We start from the raw sequence: 18,349 nt of genomic DNA on the forward strand, positions 1-18,349 counted from the left end.
TGAACTTTGGATTCTAAATGTAAAATGGGATTTGCATGCAGGAGGTTGTACGACCATGTTGATGCATGCAATCATGTTGTAACCATATATATATAAGTCCAATGTGTTGGAAGTAAGCATAAGCCACAACACCAAAACCAACTTGAACCTAGTGTATTGGAACCATATATAGCATTTTGGTCTATACTTACTTCCAACACACTGAAACCCACTAGAATGTGAAAGATATATATGCATGAATATGTAAAAAAATAAAACCTAGGAGAATGCATGTATGTATGTACATATAAGTGTAAATAATGAATAAAAATAAAACCCATGGAAAATTCAATTATAAGGAATAATAGTGATTTTGCATTTTTTTTTTTAGACACATTAGATGTTTTAATGTATTAGAATAAATGGCAAATGTTCCTTTTCTAAATTTTATATACAAAATTTATTTGAAGACCAAAGGGAAAATATAATATTTGTATTACTCAATCTAGTTTTTGTCTTCAATTTTAAAATCCTTCCCCCTATTGGAAACCAACTTATTCGTATCCATTTACTATTTAAGTTATGTATTTATTTATTTATGTGATTGTTCACTTTTTTTTTTGTTTAAATAAAATATTTATATGTAAATTTATATAGAATGGGATTACCACTAACCTAGGTTGCTTAAGCATCTACTCATTCATTGTTCCATCACTTATGGCTTGATTATCAAGTTATTTGTTTATATTTATTCCTTCCACCATGTATTTTGTTGCTATATTCGTCTTGTATGCAATTTTGATGAAATATCCACGCTAATTGGTCAAAACCAAACTTCTCTTATCTCATTAATAAAGGCCGAGTGAAACTCAAGCTTAAAAGGGTGTCTTTTGGCCTTCTTAAAACTCTCACGACCCTTGGACTAGATGTCAGTTTTGCAATCAGAGTCTTACTTTTCCTTTTGGAGTTACTTAGGGTTTTAATTTTATTATTTGATTTTTTTCTTAATTATTTCATTTTTCCCTTAAAAAAATAAAATAAAATAAGTGATGACTTCACATTTTCCTTTAAAATTGAATAAATAAAAGGCATTTTTCAAATAAAAGGGGTTTAGTTAATGAGTGAGTCTGCACCCTGAAAAATGCATGTCTATAATTATATAAAATGTTTTTCAAAATAAAATATGTCAAAATAGGGGGTTTTTTCACTCAATTTTGTAGGAATTGAAACAAGATTACTTAATAAATAGTCACTCTAAAAATAATGCATGAAATTGGTGTGAATATGAATGTTATAAAAGATTTTACCTTTATTAAATATAAATTGACTTGGATGGTCTAGATTGAAACACAAAGAGAATCAAAATATCTAGAATTTCAATCATTTTTAAAGATAAAACATTTCTAAATGCCTACAATTTTGCTAAAAATATTTTTAATAAGAATTTTTTTGTCAAGTCGTCTCGAAGGGTAATAAAGGGAATCTAATACCAAGAATATTGAACATAAAAATATCCAAATTCCATGAATTTCACCAAAAATGTTTTCAACCTGATTTTTTATTTTTTTTAAGAAGTCACTTTTAGTAATAAACTGTGTTGGGTTGAAAAAAAAAAGGATTTTTCAGTTGTATTTTCTAGTCAATAAAAAAAATTATATATTTAGTGATTTAATTTTTAGTTACAAAAATGTTATACGGATGAAATATTTCTTCTTTGAGAAAAAATATTATTGATGAATATATCCAATGATCACTAATTTAATCGGTGACATTGTTTCTACTATCATATTGTGATGAAAAATATTTATCACCAAATATGTTTAGCAACCTGTAGACTCCAAAATTTGTTCCAATTTTATCTTTTTACATTAATTTTGAGTCTAATTTTAAATCTCAATTACAAGTACTATTTTAGGCCACTCACCCTTCAATTTTTCGTTTTCATTATTTTGTAAATTATTTTTATTTTTATTTTTATTTTTTATTTATTCATTTTATTTGCTATTGTTATATTATATTATATTATATTTTATATATATATATATATATATTATTTTTATTATTATTATTATTTTTCTTTCTTCTCTCTCCTCTCTCCTCTCTCTCTTCTCTTCCTCTACCTACCCCCACCTACCCTCGTGCCACCCCCCCCCCCCCCCTGGAAACACCACACTCAGTCGAAACCCCCATTTCTCAGCCTTTTCTCCAAAAAAAAACCCAAAAAAACGTCCAACAGCCGGCTTCCTATTTCTTTTCCGTTTATTTTATTTCATTTGTGTTTCCCAAAAAGTCATCCACTGTTGGTCGACAAGATCGCCGGCGACCCCCTTCCCATCTCATCCGTTCCGTTATTATTATTATTATTATTATTATTGTTATTATTGTTATTTTAATTTATTTTAGTAGTAATTGTTGTTTAGGAAATTTGGATTGTTGAATTAAAATGAAATTTGGGATTAATTTGTTGTTGGTATATTAATACATAATTTGATTTAATTTATTGTTAGTGAATTAATTTGAAATTTGTTAATTTGGGTTTGTGAGCATATTATATTTAGTGATTAATTTGAGGATATTTAGATTATATCAATTGCATATTATTTATTTGGACTTGGGCCTATTATTAAATTGTTATTTGTTTAGGCTTATTGGATTGAGCTTGAAATATTGTTTCTCTTGACCATGTGTTTTTTTTTTATGCGGGCTTGTTAATTGATGTGGATTTTGGGGCCCATAATGTGGGTGAGATTTGTTGGATTATTTGAATATTTGATATAGGCTTGACCAATTTAAATTGTTTAATTTGGACATAGGACAATTGTGGTGTATATTAAATTACGTTTAGATTATGAAATATTAAATTTAGGTATAGTAGAATTTATTTTAATTTATCCCATTTTAGGTTTGGTTGATTGTGTTTTTATTTTTTGTTATTAATTTGGACGTTCTAGGTTAAGACCTATAGTAATTTGGGCTCATTTTAATTGACGAAATTCATGGGACTAATTTGAAATTGGAATTTGGGTTTGAATATTTGTTTGGGATTTTATACATCTCTAGATATTTACATTTGTGTTATTTTTGTTTTTGCATGGACTCGCTTTGCAATCTTGTTGGTTGAGTACGAATTGATAACGCGTGGAACTTGTTGTAAGTTTATTTGGGTACATATTTTATTTTTATTAGTTTGTATAAATATTCGTTCACATGTATTTATTGAGTGTGTACAGAATTAAACATCGAACAAACTAGAAATTTTGTTTAAATGAGAGGAAGAAGTTAGTAAATGTGTTTTAATAAAACAACAATTTTAAAATATTATTTTTAATAAAAGAAATTTTTTATTTTATTTTATTTTATTGGACGGGGTTTAAATTTAATAAACGGGTTTGGGACGGGTATGAGATTTTTTTTTAAAATCCGAGGCGGGTTCGGATATTGCCCCATCCCGCCCTGTTTCGATATAAAATTAATTTTAAATTAAATTTAATTTAAATTTTAAAATTAATTTAATTTAAAATTTTATTTTACTATTTTTAATATATAGATAATAATAAAAAATTAATAAAATAAGTTATAAAAAATATAATAATTTTATTATTTATAAAATATATTTATTTTAATGTAATTAAAAATAAAAAAAAATAAAAAAAAAACTAAACAGGGCGAGGCAGGGCATTTCCCATACCCGCTCTGCCTTGCCCAGTTTAATTTTTTAAACGGGACGGGGAGAAGAATTGTTTTTAATAAATGGGACGGGGTTGGAATGGGGGCGACCCGTCCCGTTGCCATTCCTAATAGTTTGCAACATCTATGGCTAAAAAAACTTCTTCTTGTCTTTTTAAAAAGATCTATTAAAGGCTTCAATTTTGTAGGCATTGGGTCTACGTGAATTAGGGATGCCTCCATTCTAGAATTACTTTAATATTATTAGGGAAAAGAATAGAATGAGAGATGCACCAAAAGCTAAAGCAAGTAAATTAGAAAATTTTGAAAGTAGTAAACAAAACATTTATAGTTTGGGTTGATAGATTATTATCCTTAAATTTGTTTTGTCTTTCTTTGAGATTGAATCTTGGTACAATAAGACAACAAGGGCACTTTATCTCCAGGATTCAATATTCATTAACAGGAAGATTGCTTTTGCCACTATTAAAGACTTGGGAAGAATGGTAAAAGACAACACTGGCAATGAACAGTCACTTGCATATAAACAGGAAGATTGCTTCCACATAGTAACAATTGTGAAAAGAGAAAAAGAAAAGGAAGAAGATAGAAACTCTCTAATAGTAATGATTGCTTATGCAATCATGCAAATTACCATTTTCTTTTTCATTTTGTCCCCACATGCATTTAGTAAATGTTAGATATTGTCATATTGATTAGATAGTTCATACTCTTCAAATGAAAAGAAAAAATTGGTAATCAAGTAGCAATGGCTACAGACACAAAAATAATCCTTATTTATCAAAAAAAAAATATATCCTTAATCAATGTTTATCACTTAATAAAGTGATACAAATTCAAATCAAAATGTAGAGGGAATAGATTAAAAGTCTTTTTGGTGAAACGTTTTGAACTTAAAAAGTACTTTTAAAAATCAAATAGGTGTTTGACAAATTTTAGAAAACATTTTTAAAATTATGAAAAATGCTTCAAATGTTGAAAAATTATTTATAATATTTTTTGAAAAAAAAACTTTGAGAGATGATTCTCTTCAAAACACTTTCAAATAATATGTTTTGACTAAAAATACTTCAAATAGAAACACTATCAAACACAGTCTAAGAGACGATAGTATATATTTTTAAAGTCATATTTTATAGTTTTTTATAAATTTACAAATTATATTGTAGAAATCGAAAAGTAATGCTTTGGTGATCAAATTGAAGACTATGATAAGCCTTATAACATTCTATAATCAAACACACTTATAAATACTTAAGTAATACATTAAAAGTATGTTTGATAATGATTTTATAAAATATTTTTAGTTCTTTATGCTTAAAAAATAAAAAAAAATTAAGTATTAAAAAGCCTTTTAACACTTTCTAAAATTACTTTCAAACCCATTTCAAATATGATTAAGTTGGTTGATTACGTATTCCTTTACAAGGAATATGGATGATAAAGGTGAAGTACGTAACAAATAAGCGTTGTTGGCTTCTCCTTGACCAAATTCTTATTACTAATCATCACTAGTAAATTTGTCTGGTGATGAAAAAGGTGACAAAAGAATATTTATTTATTATATTTAAATTATTTTTTAACCATCAAACGGAAAAGGTGGTTTGCAAGTAACGTTTCGGTATTGGTATTATATTTGAAAATATTTTTATTTTATTTTATTTTAAATAATTATCCGTGGGTTGAGGCCGTTTCAAAATTGGAGACAAACCAGAGTCAGCCACGTAAGCAATATTCTCGCAACATAGGCTTTCCATGACCATCTTTCTTTCATGGTAAAAAGGGGAATGTGTTTACACTTAACGGTTATGATACAGATTCCAGATAAAGGCGAGTCGAAAGTCCAAACTATACTCTTCTTCTTCGCCAACCAACCTCTCTCAGATCTGAGAGAGAAAAAGCCAAAAGCACTCCCATTTTCACCAAACCACACAGCGGACTACAATTTTCTCGGGATCCAGGCACCAAAGGGAAACGAACAGGATGTGCTGTGGAGGTAAGATGTGCATGCTGTGCACATGCCTGATTCTGGTGGTGATCTTGATCGGCTTCTTGTTCGGTTTTGGAGTGTTCAAGGATGGGTTTCACAAGCTCAAGGATACGTTCCATGACTGCCAAGTCGATTCCAATGCTACCCATTGTTCTTTCTCCGCCAGGCCCTTCTTGGGGTTCGCTGCGCCTCCTCCTTTTTAGGGTTTCCCTCCTCCTCTGTTCCAGTACTGTTGAATTTTAGGTTGGATTTGTTTTGTTTTTTGAATGCAATGGTAATATTGGGTTTCTTGTTGGGATTTGTGTTTGCTTTGTTTATTCCCATTTTTTTTCTGGTTGCCTTCGTGTGGCTGATTGCTGAGAAAAGTGAATAGAAAAGAAAAGAAAATAACCTTTTTCTGAATTTTATGTGTTTAACTATTTAGCTTAAAAAGTGGATATGACGCCACAACTGAGCTGTGCCTTTCCTTCTTCCAGTTTTCGGATAATACCAAATTCAAAATTCAAAAAATAATTTCCATTTTCTTGGAAACCGAACGCATCGGTTAGCCTTGCATTGCTCAAATTTGAATGTTGAGTCTTTAAGTACAAGAAATTGATGTTGAAATTTTTTATCATAAAGTATAGTAAGTAATCATGTGAAGTCCAACATATTGAATGGCCTAAGACACTATCTAATATAGTAATGAACCATACAGCTGTTTGCAAAGCTTTTACCCAGCTTTACCATTGAACATGATGAAAATGTTTCATTCATTCTTCGTATTGAGGCTGTTTGAATAAGGTCTTGTAACTGAGTCAAAGTCATATTGAAAAGAAGGAAATTGCATTCATGAACTTAATGACGGTTTCCAATTGAGAGGCTGACACATTTCTGTTTTCAATTGGGGAGCCTGGCGCATTTATGTGGTTTGTCTCGAATTCTCAATCTTCACCTAAAACCATTGAATAAGGCACAGGTACAAAAAATTATGTGAAACTTGATTGATGATGTTTTTTCGACAGACACCTCTTCCATCCATAAATGAGCCTTCAGATAATGATTTAGCAAGCAAACAAATCAGGGCATGTCACAGTCACATGACTCGAGCGCTACCTGTATTTTGCAAGGTGATAACATACATTGAATGCTGGGGGGACTTGTGGTAGTCCAATGTGACTTTTACAATATGGGCACCTAGGCTTTGGCATAACCCATTCAAATCAAGAATTGCAACAATCCAAAACGCTTTATAGTGTGTTCGTTACCCCTCCAAAACAAGGGGAAATTAACAAACATGTATACTCTTCGAAATGTCACACCAACTACCCATTATATATGTGCATGCATAGTAGTTGATACCTGACATAAAATGTAATTTCCCAATATGGACCAGAATGGCTAGGCCCTCTTATGAGGTAGGGTAATATCATGGAATGGGATCTTACCTAAAAATCCGTTGTGTAATTGGGCAAGCTCAGAGCTCTTACTGCCCGAGTCAATAACCTCGCAACAAAATTGATTACATGTACAATTTGGTATAATTGCTACAAGCTTGAGTGATGGAAGGAGTATGCATCCTCTAGACAAATCCATTGGGTATTTCTCCACTTCGCGCTGATCTCTTCTGTTGGTCTGCATCATAATGTGCAAAAGCAGCATCTAGAGCCTGTACCCAAATAGCCTCTTTTATGAGTTGCAGTCCCAACCATCAGACCAACTACAAACACCAAACCAGAATGTTCTATAGTTTAACAAGTGAATATCTTTTTCTATTTATCCATTCATTTCTTTTATTGTTTAAAGGTGGGGCGATCTCAAACAGCATACATGAGTAATAACAACCATGGGACAGGACTGGACAAGGCAGGTTGTGATTAACCAATAGAACAGTGTCAAATGCGGTAAAAGAGCCTGGGGGTTGAACCCACTCCATGATACCAATGTCCCAACCACTCACAACCAGGTGCGATGTCACTAGATACCATCTGGGAAAAAGCCCAGTGGTAGATTCCAGTATGATCCTTATTTCCTCTTGAAGTTCATATTTGAATACACACAAATAATGAAAAAAAAAAACCATGTTTTATTGAATATGAGAGAGAAATGCTGACCTGAAGCATTGGTTGAACAAGGAGGGAAACTTGATGCCTAAAATCAGACTGCACAGATTCCTTTATCTCCTGAAGTTTGATAAAGAATTAAGAAAAGAATAAAACTACATATTTGATGTGGCAGGTACAGAAACCTGGTGTCTGTCTATTGGAAATTGGAAACCCAGCACAGAAAATAAAACATTTAGGACTTGCAGCCATGTGGGAGACCGAATTAGCAAAAATTCCCCATATTTTTGCATAACAAATAGAGATGTTTTTCATGGTTCATACATTTCTATGCACATGCTTCCATCAAGGAATTTGTTGTTCAGCAAGATGTTATGGATTTCCTTTCTAATTTATCCAGTATAAAAATTTAGAAAAACCAAAGTGACTTCTTGAATAACAGAATATATGTCCTTACAAAAGTGCTAGAAAGATTCATTTTACGTAAGTGGACTTACATATATTTCTCAGCATCATACAAAAAATAATATTGCATTGGTAGCAAGTTGCATCTTAACTTGAGAAAATGTCAGCAAAAGGACCAAAAATTAGCAAAAACAGAATTGCAAGGACAAAGACGTATTTTAACTCCACCGTTAATGGGAAATAGAAATTTTCTGTTCACAATAAATGAATTAAAATAAAATTTGCTCAAAATATATTGATAGGCAATGAATAGAAAATTGGCTTTTGCTTAAAATAGTACCTGTAGCTTTGGATAAATTTGAGACATGGCATCTTTTAGCCTGCTTGCCTGCAAGTTAATCACCAGGTGAAATGACAACGTCAAAAGAATATGAGATCCATCAAAAATAAAAAAAAAGCTGAAAATTTTTTTCCAGCTATACATCTTTAATCATTCATTTTAGCCAACATGCATCTCAGGGAAACATTAATTTACCTATTTATGAATTATGAACTTTAAACAATGCCTTCACAACCACAAAGCTTCTTTCAGGAAAAATGCAGCAGGGAGATTAAATCCATTCTCATTTAAATTCATTTAGGATATGGTAATATTCATTCAAACATATTTCAGTGTCCTTCCGCACTTCCCACCCCCGTTACAGGAGCACAAAGTGAATTCATTTCACACATATAGCTCCACCATGGGCCAATCTAAAGGCACACCTACACATACAAAATTTCCAAGGTTTCCAATTTGTGTTCCAACATCAGTTTTCATTCATCTTAGATGAAATTGCAACATTTTGAGCACCATGAAAACTTTGGCAAAGTACCAGAGATTTTTAATTGAAAATGGCCAAACTTCTATTAGTGATTCGAAGCAGAACTACATGAAGTTTCAAATATCAAACTTTACAATCTTGCCAAAACTTAAATTGTTGGTTCGCAAAAGAAAAAATCACCAGCCTTGAATTTCATATTATATAGCATTAAAGGCACCTCATTACAGTTAACCAGCATTTACCTTGGTATAAAGATATGTAGTTGTAATCGGATACGACGACCAGAAATGTCTCAGTAATTCTTGAATTGAGGTCCAATGCTGAAAACAAGACAGCCGGTGGTTAAGATTATTGGAAAAATCAAAACAAAAATCCAAAAATGAAAAGATCTAAAAATATGAAAATAACAATGATAATAATGACACTAACTTGTTAAGTGTCATGCAAAACATAAAATCACTAACTTGTTGAGTGTTAAGTGTCAACTCACATGTAGCAATTCCTCTTTAGTAATGATTGGCAATCTATCCAGAACGCTTTCTTGAGGATTCTTCCCAAGATGGAACTTGGTACTTGAGATATTCTGGGTCAACCCATTAAGAACCTACATCATTAAATAGGGTCATTATTTTCCAGCACGCTGATTTTAATATGCCTGTTTCTTTCAAGCAGATCAAATAATGACAATGTCTCCAACAAGGGTGTCGTTACCTTAAGAGCAATATCAGGTTTAACTATGGGATCACTTAATCCTACAGATTTGATCTCAGAAATAAATCCTCTCAAAGAACCATATGCTTCCTGGGTGCTCAGGCTGCATTTTATTTGCTTTGATCCAGCTAGGGTGTCTCCCAAAGTTTTTAATGCATTCGCTTGTTGGGAATCAAAATAGTCACGAGGATCCTGATCCAAGAAACACAACATAAAATATCTATATTGATAACAAGAGTAGAAGAACAAGTAATACCTTAATGCAAAGTGCTGCAAATGGAAGGTCACGAGGTGCCTGAAGATCCTCAATCTCAGTCATCCGAGAAATCCTTTCTAATCTTTCCCGGGTTACACTCCCATCAGATTTTTCATTAGCTGCCTCAACTGCCAACAAAGTAGAACTATCAGTGCATACCCATATATTCAATTGGAATTTTAAAGAGACTGATCAAGATGGATTGAACAATAAAATCAAACTATTGCTAACCCCGTTTCGACTTGGCAAGAGCCTCTGCTACAGTTCTTGTGTCTTCCAACTCCACATCTACAATGAGGTGCATGAATTAAAATTTTATATTAAAAAAAATGCTATATATCCATCTACACAATGAGCAGATATATGGGACTTTGCAAGTTCAACAGAGTGCAACCTTTTACCTCATTTTTATCAGGCAACCAACTTACAGAAAATGAAGTTTAAATGAACCTAGAGCAAATTTGCCATTCATTGGCCTAATATCCTAACACATTGGAAGTAAATAAACTCAAGGAAAAATCTTAATACCTATAGGTCTTCCTTCAAGAACAACTGCAGCATGCCGATTAAGGTCTTGTGAAAGAGTCCTTCTATATTGCTCATATTGTGGGTCAATAATTTCCTTGCTACCATCACGAAAGATACCATGATCCTACATATTAACCAAGGATAACAGGATCTATGATGAGAGTTTGAACACGATATCTTTTAAGAAAAAATCCTGCATCAAGATTAGAGCAACAAGGAGCCATTCTCACTATAAATTTGCATCCAGAAACAGGTATGCAAAGGGTAGAGTAAGTTGTTTCCAAAATAAGGTCAGAAACCAAATTATTTACATGACAGAGAAGGAAGGGAGAACAAGTAAAATTTGTGGAACTGTTCCCACAAAACCAACCCAATTTTCTACGTATCTTTGGATAAGGACACATTAGAAAACAGAGAAAAATATTAAAGTAGAAACTATCCTTCATCTGTTCTCCTTGTTTGAGAGAAACAGGTGCATGTATCATGGTAGAGTAGAAACTAGCAGTATCCATAACCAGAAAATTTTTATATACACCATGCCCCAGCAATCAGCCTCTCTCCAATTCAGGCAAATGATATCATCCTGACAGCAGCTAATGAATTGGAGGGTTAACCTTCTATTTTAAAATATAAATAATGTTATTAACTTTATGATTGTACCCTCATCAACAACTTAGAAGCCTTGCAGTATTATCAACTAAAAGAATCTGAAAGTAGATATAGAAGAACATAGAACTTTTTGTCTTACATCCCAGCTGGGGGCTTCCCATACCCAAGCCTACCTCACAAAAGAAAAACAAATGAAGAAAAAAGTTCAAGGAAAATAAGAAATTCAAGTGTATGGCTTCTCTGTTGTACTACTTTGAGTCCAAGATCTAAAAGGGAAATAAAATTAAATTTTTTTTAATAATCTGTTCTAGCAAAAACTTATAAGAAGTTGTCTCATAAGAAATCTCCTGAAAAAAACAAGGCAAAAAATTTTAATTAAGTTCCATTCCCTTAAAACAAATCATAAATTTTCATCTATCTCTATGATTCATGATAACTCCCCTAGTTAACTTGACTTTGGTGGAACTCCCTTGTCTATATTTCAGTATGCAGAAGCAGCATTAAAAAATGAAAAGACTAAAAACTTAGACACATATATGTACACAAAATTTTCTTAGTATCAAACTAGAATCTCCTATTTAAAGATTATAGAAATAGTTTACAATGAGATTGTAGAAAATGGGTGTTGTTCAACGTACCGGAAGATGCATATAATCATCCCCCTGGTCAGCCTCCATGTCCAAAGTTGGATCAACCCGTCTGATCTGCAAACAAGACATATCATATAAAGAATAACAAAATATTTAAAATAGAGTAACTAAGTACCAGAAATATAGAGAAAAAAAAAATATAACAGCATTTTTCTGAACATTTTGGAAAACAGTATTCTTTGCATACTCTTGGTGAAGGCACTAAACCAATTCTTTGTATTTCCAATCATTCCTCAGAAAAATTTACAGAACACACACTAAATTTTCTTTTCACCATGTTTTTCAAAAGCAAATTCTCAAAAAAAATTGTTTTAAGTCCAAAATTTGCCAAATTTGCGTTTGAAGTTGGAAAATTGTTTTTTGTTTTAAAGAAAAATGTTTTAAAAAACAATTGCCAAGCAGGTCCTGAATTTTTCCAATATAAAATCCTAGCCTAAAATGAGGCAAGGAAGGGTACCTTCCGCCGAGCTTCACTGGCCAATATATCATCATGCTTCAAGAAAACAGCAAGTTCCTCATCTTCAGCAGCCTCTGCTGCAGCAGCAACTGTGTTTCTCGTACAATGAAGGTATTCGGCTCTACAATATTTGTTCCAGAAGTCCTTTTCTGTCATCTAAAACCCCAAAAAGGAATTACTAATGCCAGAAAGTAACTGATGAATTGAAAGTCGCCTCAGTTTGAGAAAGACATCCATTATAGCATAAGTTCCAGATAAAAGAAAAATGAAGGGTGATCTTCAGCATTGAAACTGCCAGAGCAATGGAGAGAGAGTGTGTGCGTTCTTTTTACCTTATTGGGAACAAAATTCAAAAATGCCTGATGAACAGCTGGTTTCTCAGCAAAAATCTGAAAAATAAATTAACCATCAATCCTGATGATGGCAAAAGTATGCAAAAGAATAAACTACTACAAAATTGCTTGTGAACAAAATTTAAAAATGCCTGATGAACAGCTAGTTTTTGAGTAAGAATCTGAACAATAAATTAAACTTCAATCCTAGAGGAGGGTGGCAAAACTATACAAAAGAAAAACTAATAATAACATTGCTTGTGAAGCAAGAAACAACAACCATCCATACAACTGAACCCAACGAGAGGAATTGCAAAATAACAAAACTATCAATAAATTTTATCTTGGAACTAAACATTCAACAAACATAAATATATACAATGCAAGGGAACAAGGTTGCTAGAGAAAATAAAAACTAGTACTGTGAAAAAATGAAAAGAGTAGAAGGAAACGGGAATTTCTACTAGCATGAATCCATTTCAATTAGAAATACATTCTGATAGAAATTTATATAGAAGAAACTAGGGAAAAAAAAATGGAAAATGAAAGAGGAAGTCATACCTGATGAATTATTTCTGGTGTCAAGTTAAATGTAACTCTGTTTGTCTGAGAAAGACAACGAAAAAAAAAACCACTCATTAAACTTCCATGCAAGAATGTTAAAGGGATAAAATAGCATAAAACTAGATAAAAGTTTACAGTAAAGAATGTATCCCATGCACTCTTTAGAAGGAAAAAAAAAAAGGCACAAATCCATAGTATTTGTTCTAAAAATGAAAAATCTCTTAGGCTCAAGTCTAGAATTTTTCCATTAAGGTTTAACTTGTAAAGCATAAACATAGAAGTAGAGAGAGACAGAGAGATCAATGTTGTACCCGACCATCAGTCAATGGTTTAAGATCCGATATCATGGCACTTTTGAATCCCACACGTTGTTTTGAAGTTCTACTAGTATTCCCATCCAGCAATTTCTGCACTTAAAATTGGTTGGTGAAAAATATGACTATTGCATCCTCCAGAACAATTTTATCCATAAAGAAACAACTGAAGGTAGAGGGCTTTCTATTGGAGAAATACTAAGGTCTTCAACCAATAGAGAGCCTTATAAATTCAAGCATTATATATCAAAAATGTACTCATAAAAGAAGCAACATATTTAAATAGTCTGGGGATAACTAACCTTCCTAGTTGCCCAAAATTCAGCTTCTGTCAAGACACCACTGAGTACAAATTGCTTATGAAGTTTCTGCAACTCACTGTGAGGGATAACTTTTAGTAATAACAACTAAACTAGAAGGGAAATTTATAATAAGATAAATGCTAAATTTAGCAACAAAAAGACCAGAATCACTGGAGTTTGAATTCAGGATGAAGCTGATATTCTCTTTTTGGTAGGTAGTTGAAGTTGATATTCTAGATATGCCTATTAAAGAGAATATTCTCACAAGATGTAGACTAATCTTCTCTAGGACCAACAAAACCAGTAGTACCTTAAATATGTTAACAAACTTTTTTACCACCCATCTCAACAGTTTGTCATAACTTCCACATTCATAATAGACCTGCAGTCCCATTTTACCTTTGAAGCTATTCCTGAATCAATTAGCTTCATGGCAATGATGGTTTCACCAAAAAGAGGCAAAATTCCTTTGAGCAAGAGAACACCAAATTTTTCTTCAGGGACAGAATGTCTAAGATGTATTTGGTCATCAATATTAGATACCAATTTTCAGTTTCAATTTTTTAAATAACTGTATCCAACACATTAAACACTTCCTTGTAATAGTTAATGCAAAATACATTGATAAAAGTTTGAATTTATACACCATATATTTGCATTACATTCTTTAACAAAAGTTCTCAATACACATGCATGTGCATGCACACATTGAGAGAAGGAAGAACAAGACAGATTGAGAGAATGCACACCACAAGGATAAAAGATGGAAATTCAACACACTTGAAAACAACATATATGAGCTCATCTGTGTGTAACAGAGCTAGTCAAAACCCATGGAAGTTGGATTCAAATCAAAGCAAAACTAGACCTTATCCCATGCAGATACATAACAGTGCAGCTGAACCACTACAAACAGGTTATAATGCTAATAAACTAATAATAACTTTCAGATTCGCAAGACTAGAAACGTATATTTACCTATCCTCTCGCATTAGCTTTATCCGGCGCTCCATTTCTATGGTACTAAGTTGCTCATCAAAAAGTTTAACCGCGGATTGTTCAGAACCAGCTTTTGAAGCCTCACTGAATTTTGCAAGGGCTTTGCCTGTCCAGGAGGCACAAGACGTGAAATCTTCAGGATAAACAAGTTTAACCAATACATGATGCAGATATTAGTAGAAGAACTGTCATGGAATATTCTAGATAATTGGTGTGGGGTGGGTGACTCAGACAACACCTTCAATCAAAAAGTGATAAAAAAGAAATGCCCAAAGGATAGTATTCAATGGTCACCACTAACCACTTCTAGTCTCAAATCTTTAGTGTTGCTTTTTCTAATAAACATTTTACACATTCCTTTAGATTATTTATACAAGAAACTGGTCTATGGATGCATACTCTTGTAGTTTTCAGTATAGCTTTGAACTTACATGCTTATAACTTCGTTTCCCAGGAAACCAGTGTAGAAAAAGATCTCAAATTTGAGACTTTCTACACCAAAAACATGATCTTAATGAAGGTATTTAAGCTTGGATGGTGGCTCAAGGTCAACCTTATGAAAAGCTTATAAGGGTTTTGGGTAGGTGGGTGGGTGGAGGGGTGTTGTATACACCTAGCAGACTACTTAACTAATGCTCATCTCCTTTTATTGGTAAACAAAAGTTCAATTAGAAGGCATCTTAAAAGAAAAAGTGGCCCACCCTATGTACAAATGGGGTTACACTTAACTAATGCATACTCTATGCAAAGCCATAGAAGAATTTCTTTCAAGCCCATTGAAACCTTTAATGCCAAACATCAGGCTAAGAAGAAGCTACACTGAAACAAAGAAAAACAATGATTTCTCAAAATGCTAGATTGACGAGTATTTTAGCCATCATTATTTTCTTCGATGACTTAGTAGGTTATAAACCAAAATGGTCCAGCTAGATTGTTGTTTGAGGCAATACTTTATTTATGCAAAGTGAATGTTTACGATCAGCATAAAGATAGATGTACAAAGTAAGTGTATACACAACCAAGACAAATACACACACACACACATATTGCACCAATAAGAACTTTCTTTTTTTTTTTTTTTTGATAGGTACCAATAAGAACTTTATTGACCTACACACTTATAAAACTAAGGGCACGTTTAGAAACTGTCCTTGAAAACAGTTTTCGGTTCTTTAGAATAGAAAACTGTTTTTAATGTAAAAGTACACATTTGACAAACTATTTCTGATAACAATTTTTTAAACTTTGTTCTCAAAATATACTTTTTCTTTTTTTAAACAAATTTGAAGTGTTTTTTCAGAGTGTTTATAAACAATTGAGAATTTAAAAAATATTTTGAAAACTTTTGCATTATACATATAATGCACACTACCTTCATGGAGATTAAGTGGAGAAAACTGTTTTCCCTTTTTGAGTTCCAAATAGAATTGTGTTCCTCAAAACAATTAAAAGCTGTTTTTTAAAAAAAATTATCAGAATTGCTTTTTGAGAATTGTTTTCCAAAAGCATTACCAAATAGACCCTATATCTTTAAACCAAACCGATGCAAACTTCCATGACCATGAGAATCTTAAAAATATGTACAAGAAATGCTGAAACTTACCCACAAATTCTCGGCAAACTTCACGGTCTGGATAGTTTTCAAACTCAAAAATGTAACCTCCACCCTAAAAAGCACCATGTTTCCAGTCTTGAGAAAGGTGGCCACATTGAGCATAAATTCAATCAATACACAGATGAACTTCAGGGAATCATGACGAATTCTCCAATACAATTTTTGGGAGAAAAAAAATTATAATATGTTAAAAGTAGTGGAGACAAGGACATGAACTGCCCTGAAGATTCAACAAATAAACAAGGAATGTAGAATGGCAAAAGTTTAGAAAAACCTTTTCGGAATCTTGTGTGAGATTAAGCAATGCAGGTCTATTTGATCCCCCCTTGCTAAATTTGTGTCCTGAAAATTCACAACAAAGATAGAGTAAAACTCACCAACAACTTTATTTTATGGAATAAAGCCAGATACCCAAGAATACCAATAATAAGACAATAATCATAAATCGTTAAGAATTCATAACATGGTCACTTATAAAAAGGAAAAAACTTAAAACAGTTCTTCACGCAGAAAAATGTAGAAGTTAAATATATAAATATATCTTTCATAAACAATGCTCCCGCACTACCCAAACAAACCAATAGAAGCAAAACCCAGGGAAAGTTGCACGCATATGATTCGTGCCAGCAGCATTAACACTAATTAGCTGTTCTAATTGTAAAATAAGTACCTTTAATGAACCGAAACTCAACATCGAGCCTTGCAGATGATGTGGGGTCATTAGGCATGAATACAAATTTGTCCTCAGTCTGAACAGAGTAACAAATCGATCAATACGAAGAACCAGGACATCCAGAAAAAAAAGGAAAAAAAGGAAAAAAAAAATCCAAACCCTTCTGTTACAAGCAATTTTAAATCCCAAATCACCCCAAAACAAAATGAACCATGTATCATCATTAGACACTGTCCAACCAACAGTATGATGCCTTATAATCCATTTTCATCCCCCAAAACCAATATTTATGATGAAAAAAGAAAATCAATGAACAAACTACAAGCTCGTAAGCATTAAAAAGAGAATTCGGGTTTACAAAAAGGTTTTAAATTTTACCATTTTCAGAACACCCGCAACTCCAGAGTCCTTGACTGACGTCTTGTACCTAGCACGCTTCACGACCTCGCCAGACATGTTGGACGACCGAGTGATGAAACGAAATTCAAATTAATTAGGACTGAAAATCCAGCGTCATAGATACTCCAATTTGGTGAAAAGAAGAATGAGCATAGATCTAGGGGAATGCGTGGATCCAATGAAACATGGGTAGGAAGAGTGTGATCTAGGGTTTTCCGGTGAAGGCAGAGAGAGTTCAGGTGTTATACTTTTAGGGTTCTGATGAAAACGTGAAAGTGACTGTGTTATGGAGATGAAAAAGAGTGGAAAGGGCCATCTCCATGCCGGTGCTTGGAGGGCGGCTTTATACGCTAGTGGAGGAGTCAGGCGTCGTGGCTCACTCTTTTCTCAAGCCTTGTTGCCCCCCGCTCACGGCTAAACGCTCACTATCCTATTCTTGGATTAAAAGAATATTGAAAACCCAATTTTTTAAATTTAACCCTTCTTCCTCTTTTCACAAAAATACCCTTGTTATTTTTTTATAAAAATAACTTTTTCTTTTAACATTGATATATAAATACTTAGAATAATAAAGGATATTTATGTAAAAAATAATTTATTTTTCAAGTAAAAATATAAAAAAGATTACATTCACAAAATTTAGGATCATTTTATCCCTTTTAACCAATTATTTTTTATTATTCTTATGATATATAGATATTCGATTATTAATAGATTATTTATTATTCCCTTGTGAGAAAAAAAAATTATGATTTATTTGGAAGCATTACACCTAATTATTTTTAAAAATAATTTTGCAATGTTTTTCTAAAATGGAGTTTATCTATATATTTTTAAATATTTTTTAAAGACAATATTTATTTGTCCATATCTATATAATTATTTTTTTAAAAACAATTCAAAAATAAATTAAAACAATTTCTAATTTAATATTTTTCTATCATTTTTGTAACCTTTGCATGAAAACACTTTTCAATCAAAAGCGAAACTCTAAAAGAGTATTTGATAAATCA

General features: G+C 32.3%; 2 protein-coding genes across 4 annotated transcripts; one reads left to right on the plus strand and one right to left on the minus strand.

Moving 5' to 3' along the window:
- Window positions 1-5,472: 5,472 nt before the first annotated feature.
- LOC117909305 lies at window positions 5,473-6,058 on the plus strand. Its single transcript, XM_034823273.1, has one exon. It carries the CDS (start codon window positions 5,650-5,652, stop codon window positions 5,857-5,859), a length of 210 nt encoding a protein of 69 aa, XP_034679164.1. The 5' UTR covers window positions 5,473-5,649; the 3' UTR covers window positions 5,860-6,058.
- A 780-nt stretch (window positions 6,059-6,838) lies between these two features.
- On the minus strand, window positions 6,839-17,741 carry LOC117909337 (general transcription and DNA repair factor IIH subunit TFB1-1). 3 transcript variants are annotated; one of them, XM_034823336.1, is made up of 20 exons: window positions 17,316-17,740; window positions 16,935-17,013; window positions 16,539-16,606; window positions 16,253-16,316; window positions 14,629-14,755; window positions 13,651-13,726; window positions 13,346-13,441; window positions 13,032-13,076; window positions 12,471-12,527; window positions 12,139-12,294; window positions 11,670-11,735; window positions 10,423-10,546; window positions 10,126-10,182; window positions 9,895-10,022; window positions 9,639-9,830; window positions 9,418-9,531; window positions 9,170-9,247; window positions 8,444-8,491; window positions 7,750-7,818; window positions 6,839-7,304 (listed from the first exon to the last, which is right to left on the minus strand). In XM_034823336.1, exons 1-20 carry the CDS (start codon window positions 17,391-17,393, stop codon window positions 7,218-7,220), a joined length of 1,809 nt encoding a protein of 602 aa, XP_034679227.1. In that variant the 5' UTR covers window positions 17,394-17,740; the 3' UTR covers window positions 6,839-7,217. The 3 variants fall into 3 exon arrangements, with proteins under 3 accessions (XP_034679227.1, XP_034679228.1, XP_034679229.1); XM_034823337.1 differs by having other exon boundaries at window positions 7,269-7,355; window positions 17,316-17,741; XM_034823338.1 differs by lacking the exons at window positions 6,839-7,304; window positions 7,750-7,818 and adding an exon at window positions 8,161-8,354 and having other exon boundaries at window positions 17,316-17,741.
- Window positions 17,742-18,349: the final 608 nt, after the last annotated feature.

This window comes from Vitis riparia, chromosome 19 (assembly GCF_004353265.1).
Source record: "Vitis riparia cultivar Riparia Gloire de Montpellier isolate 1030 chromosome 19, EGFV_Vit.rip_1.0, whole genome shotgun sequence".
NCBI lineage: Eukaryota > Viridiplantae > Streptophyta > Magnoliopsida > Vitales > Vitaceae > Vitis > Vitis riparia.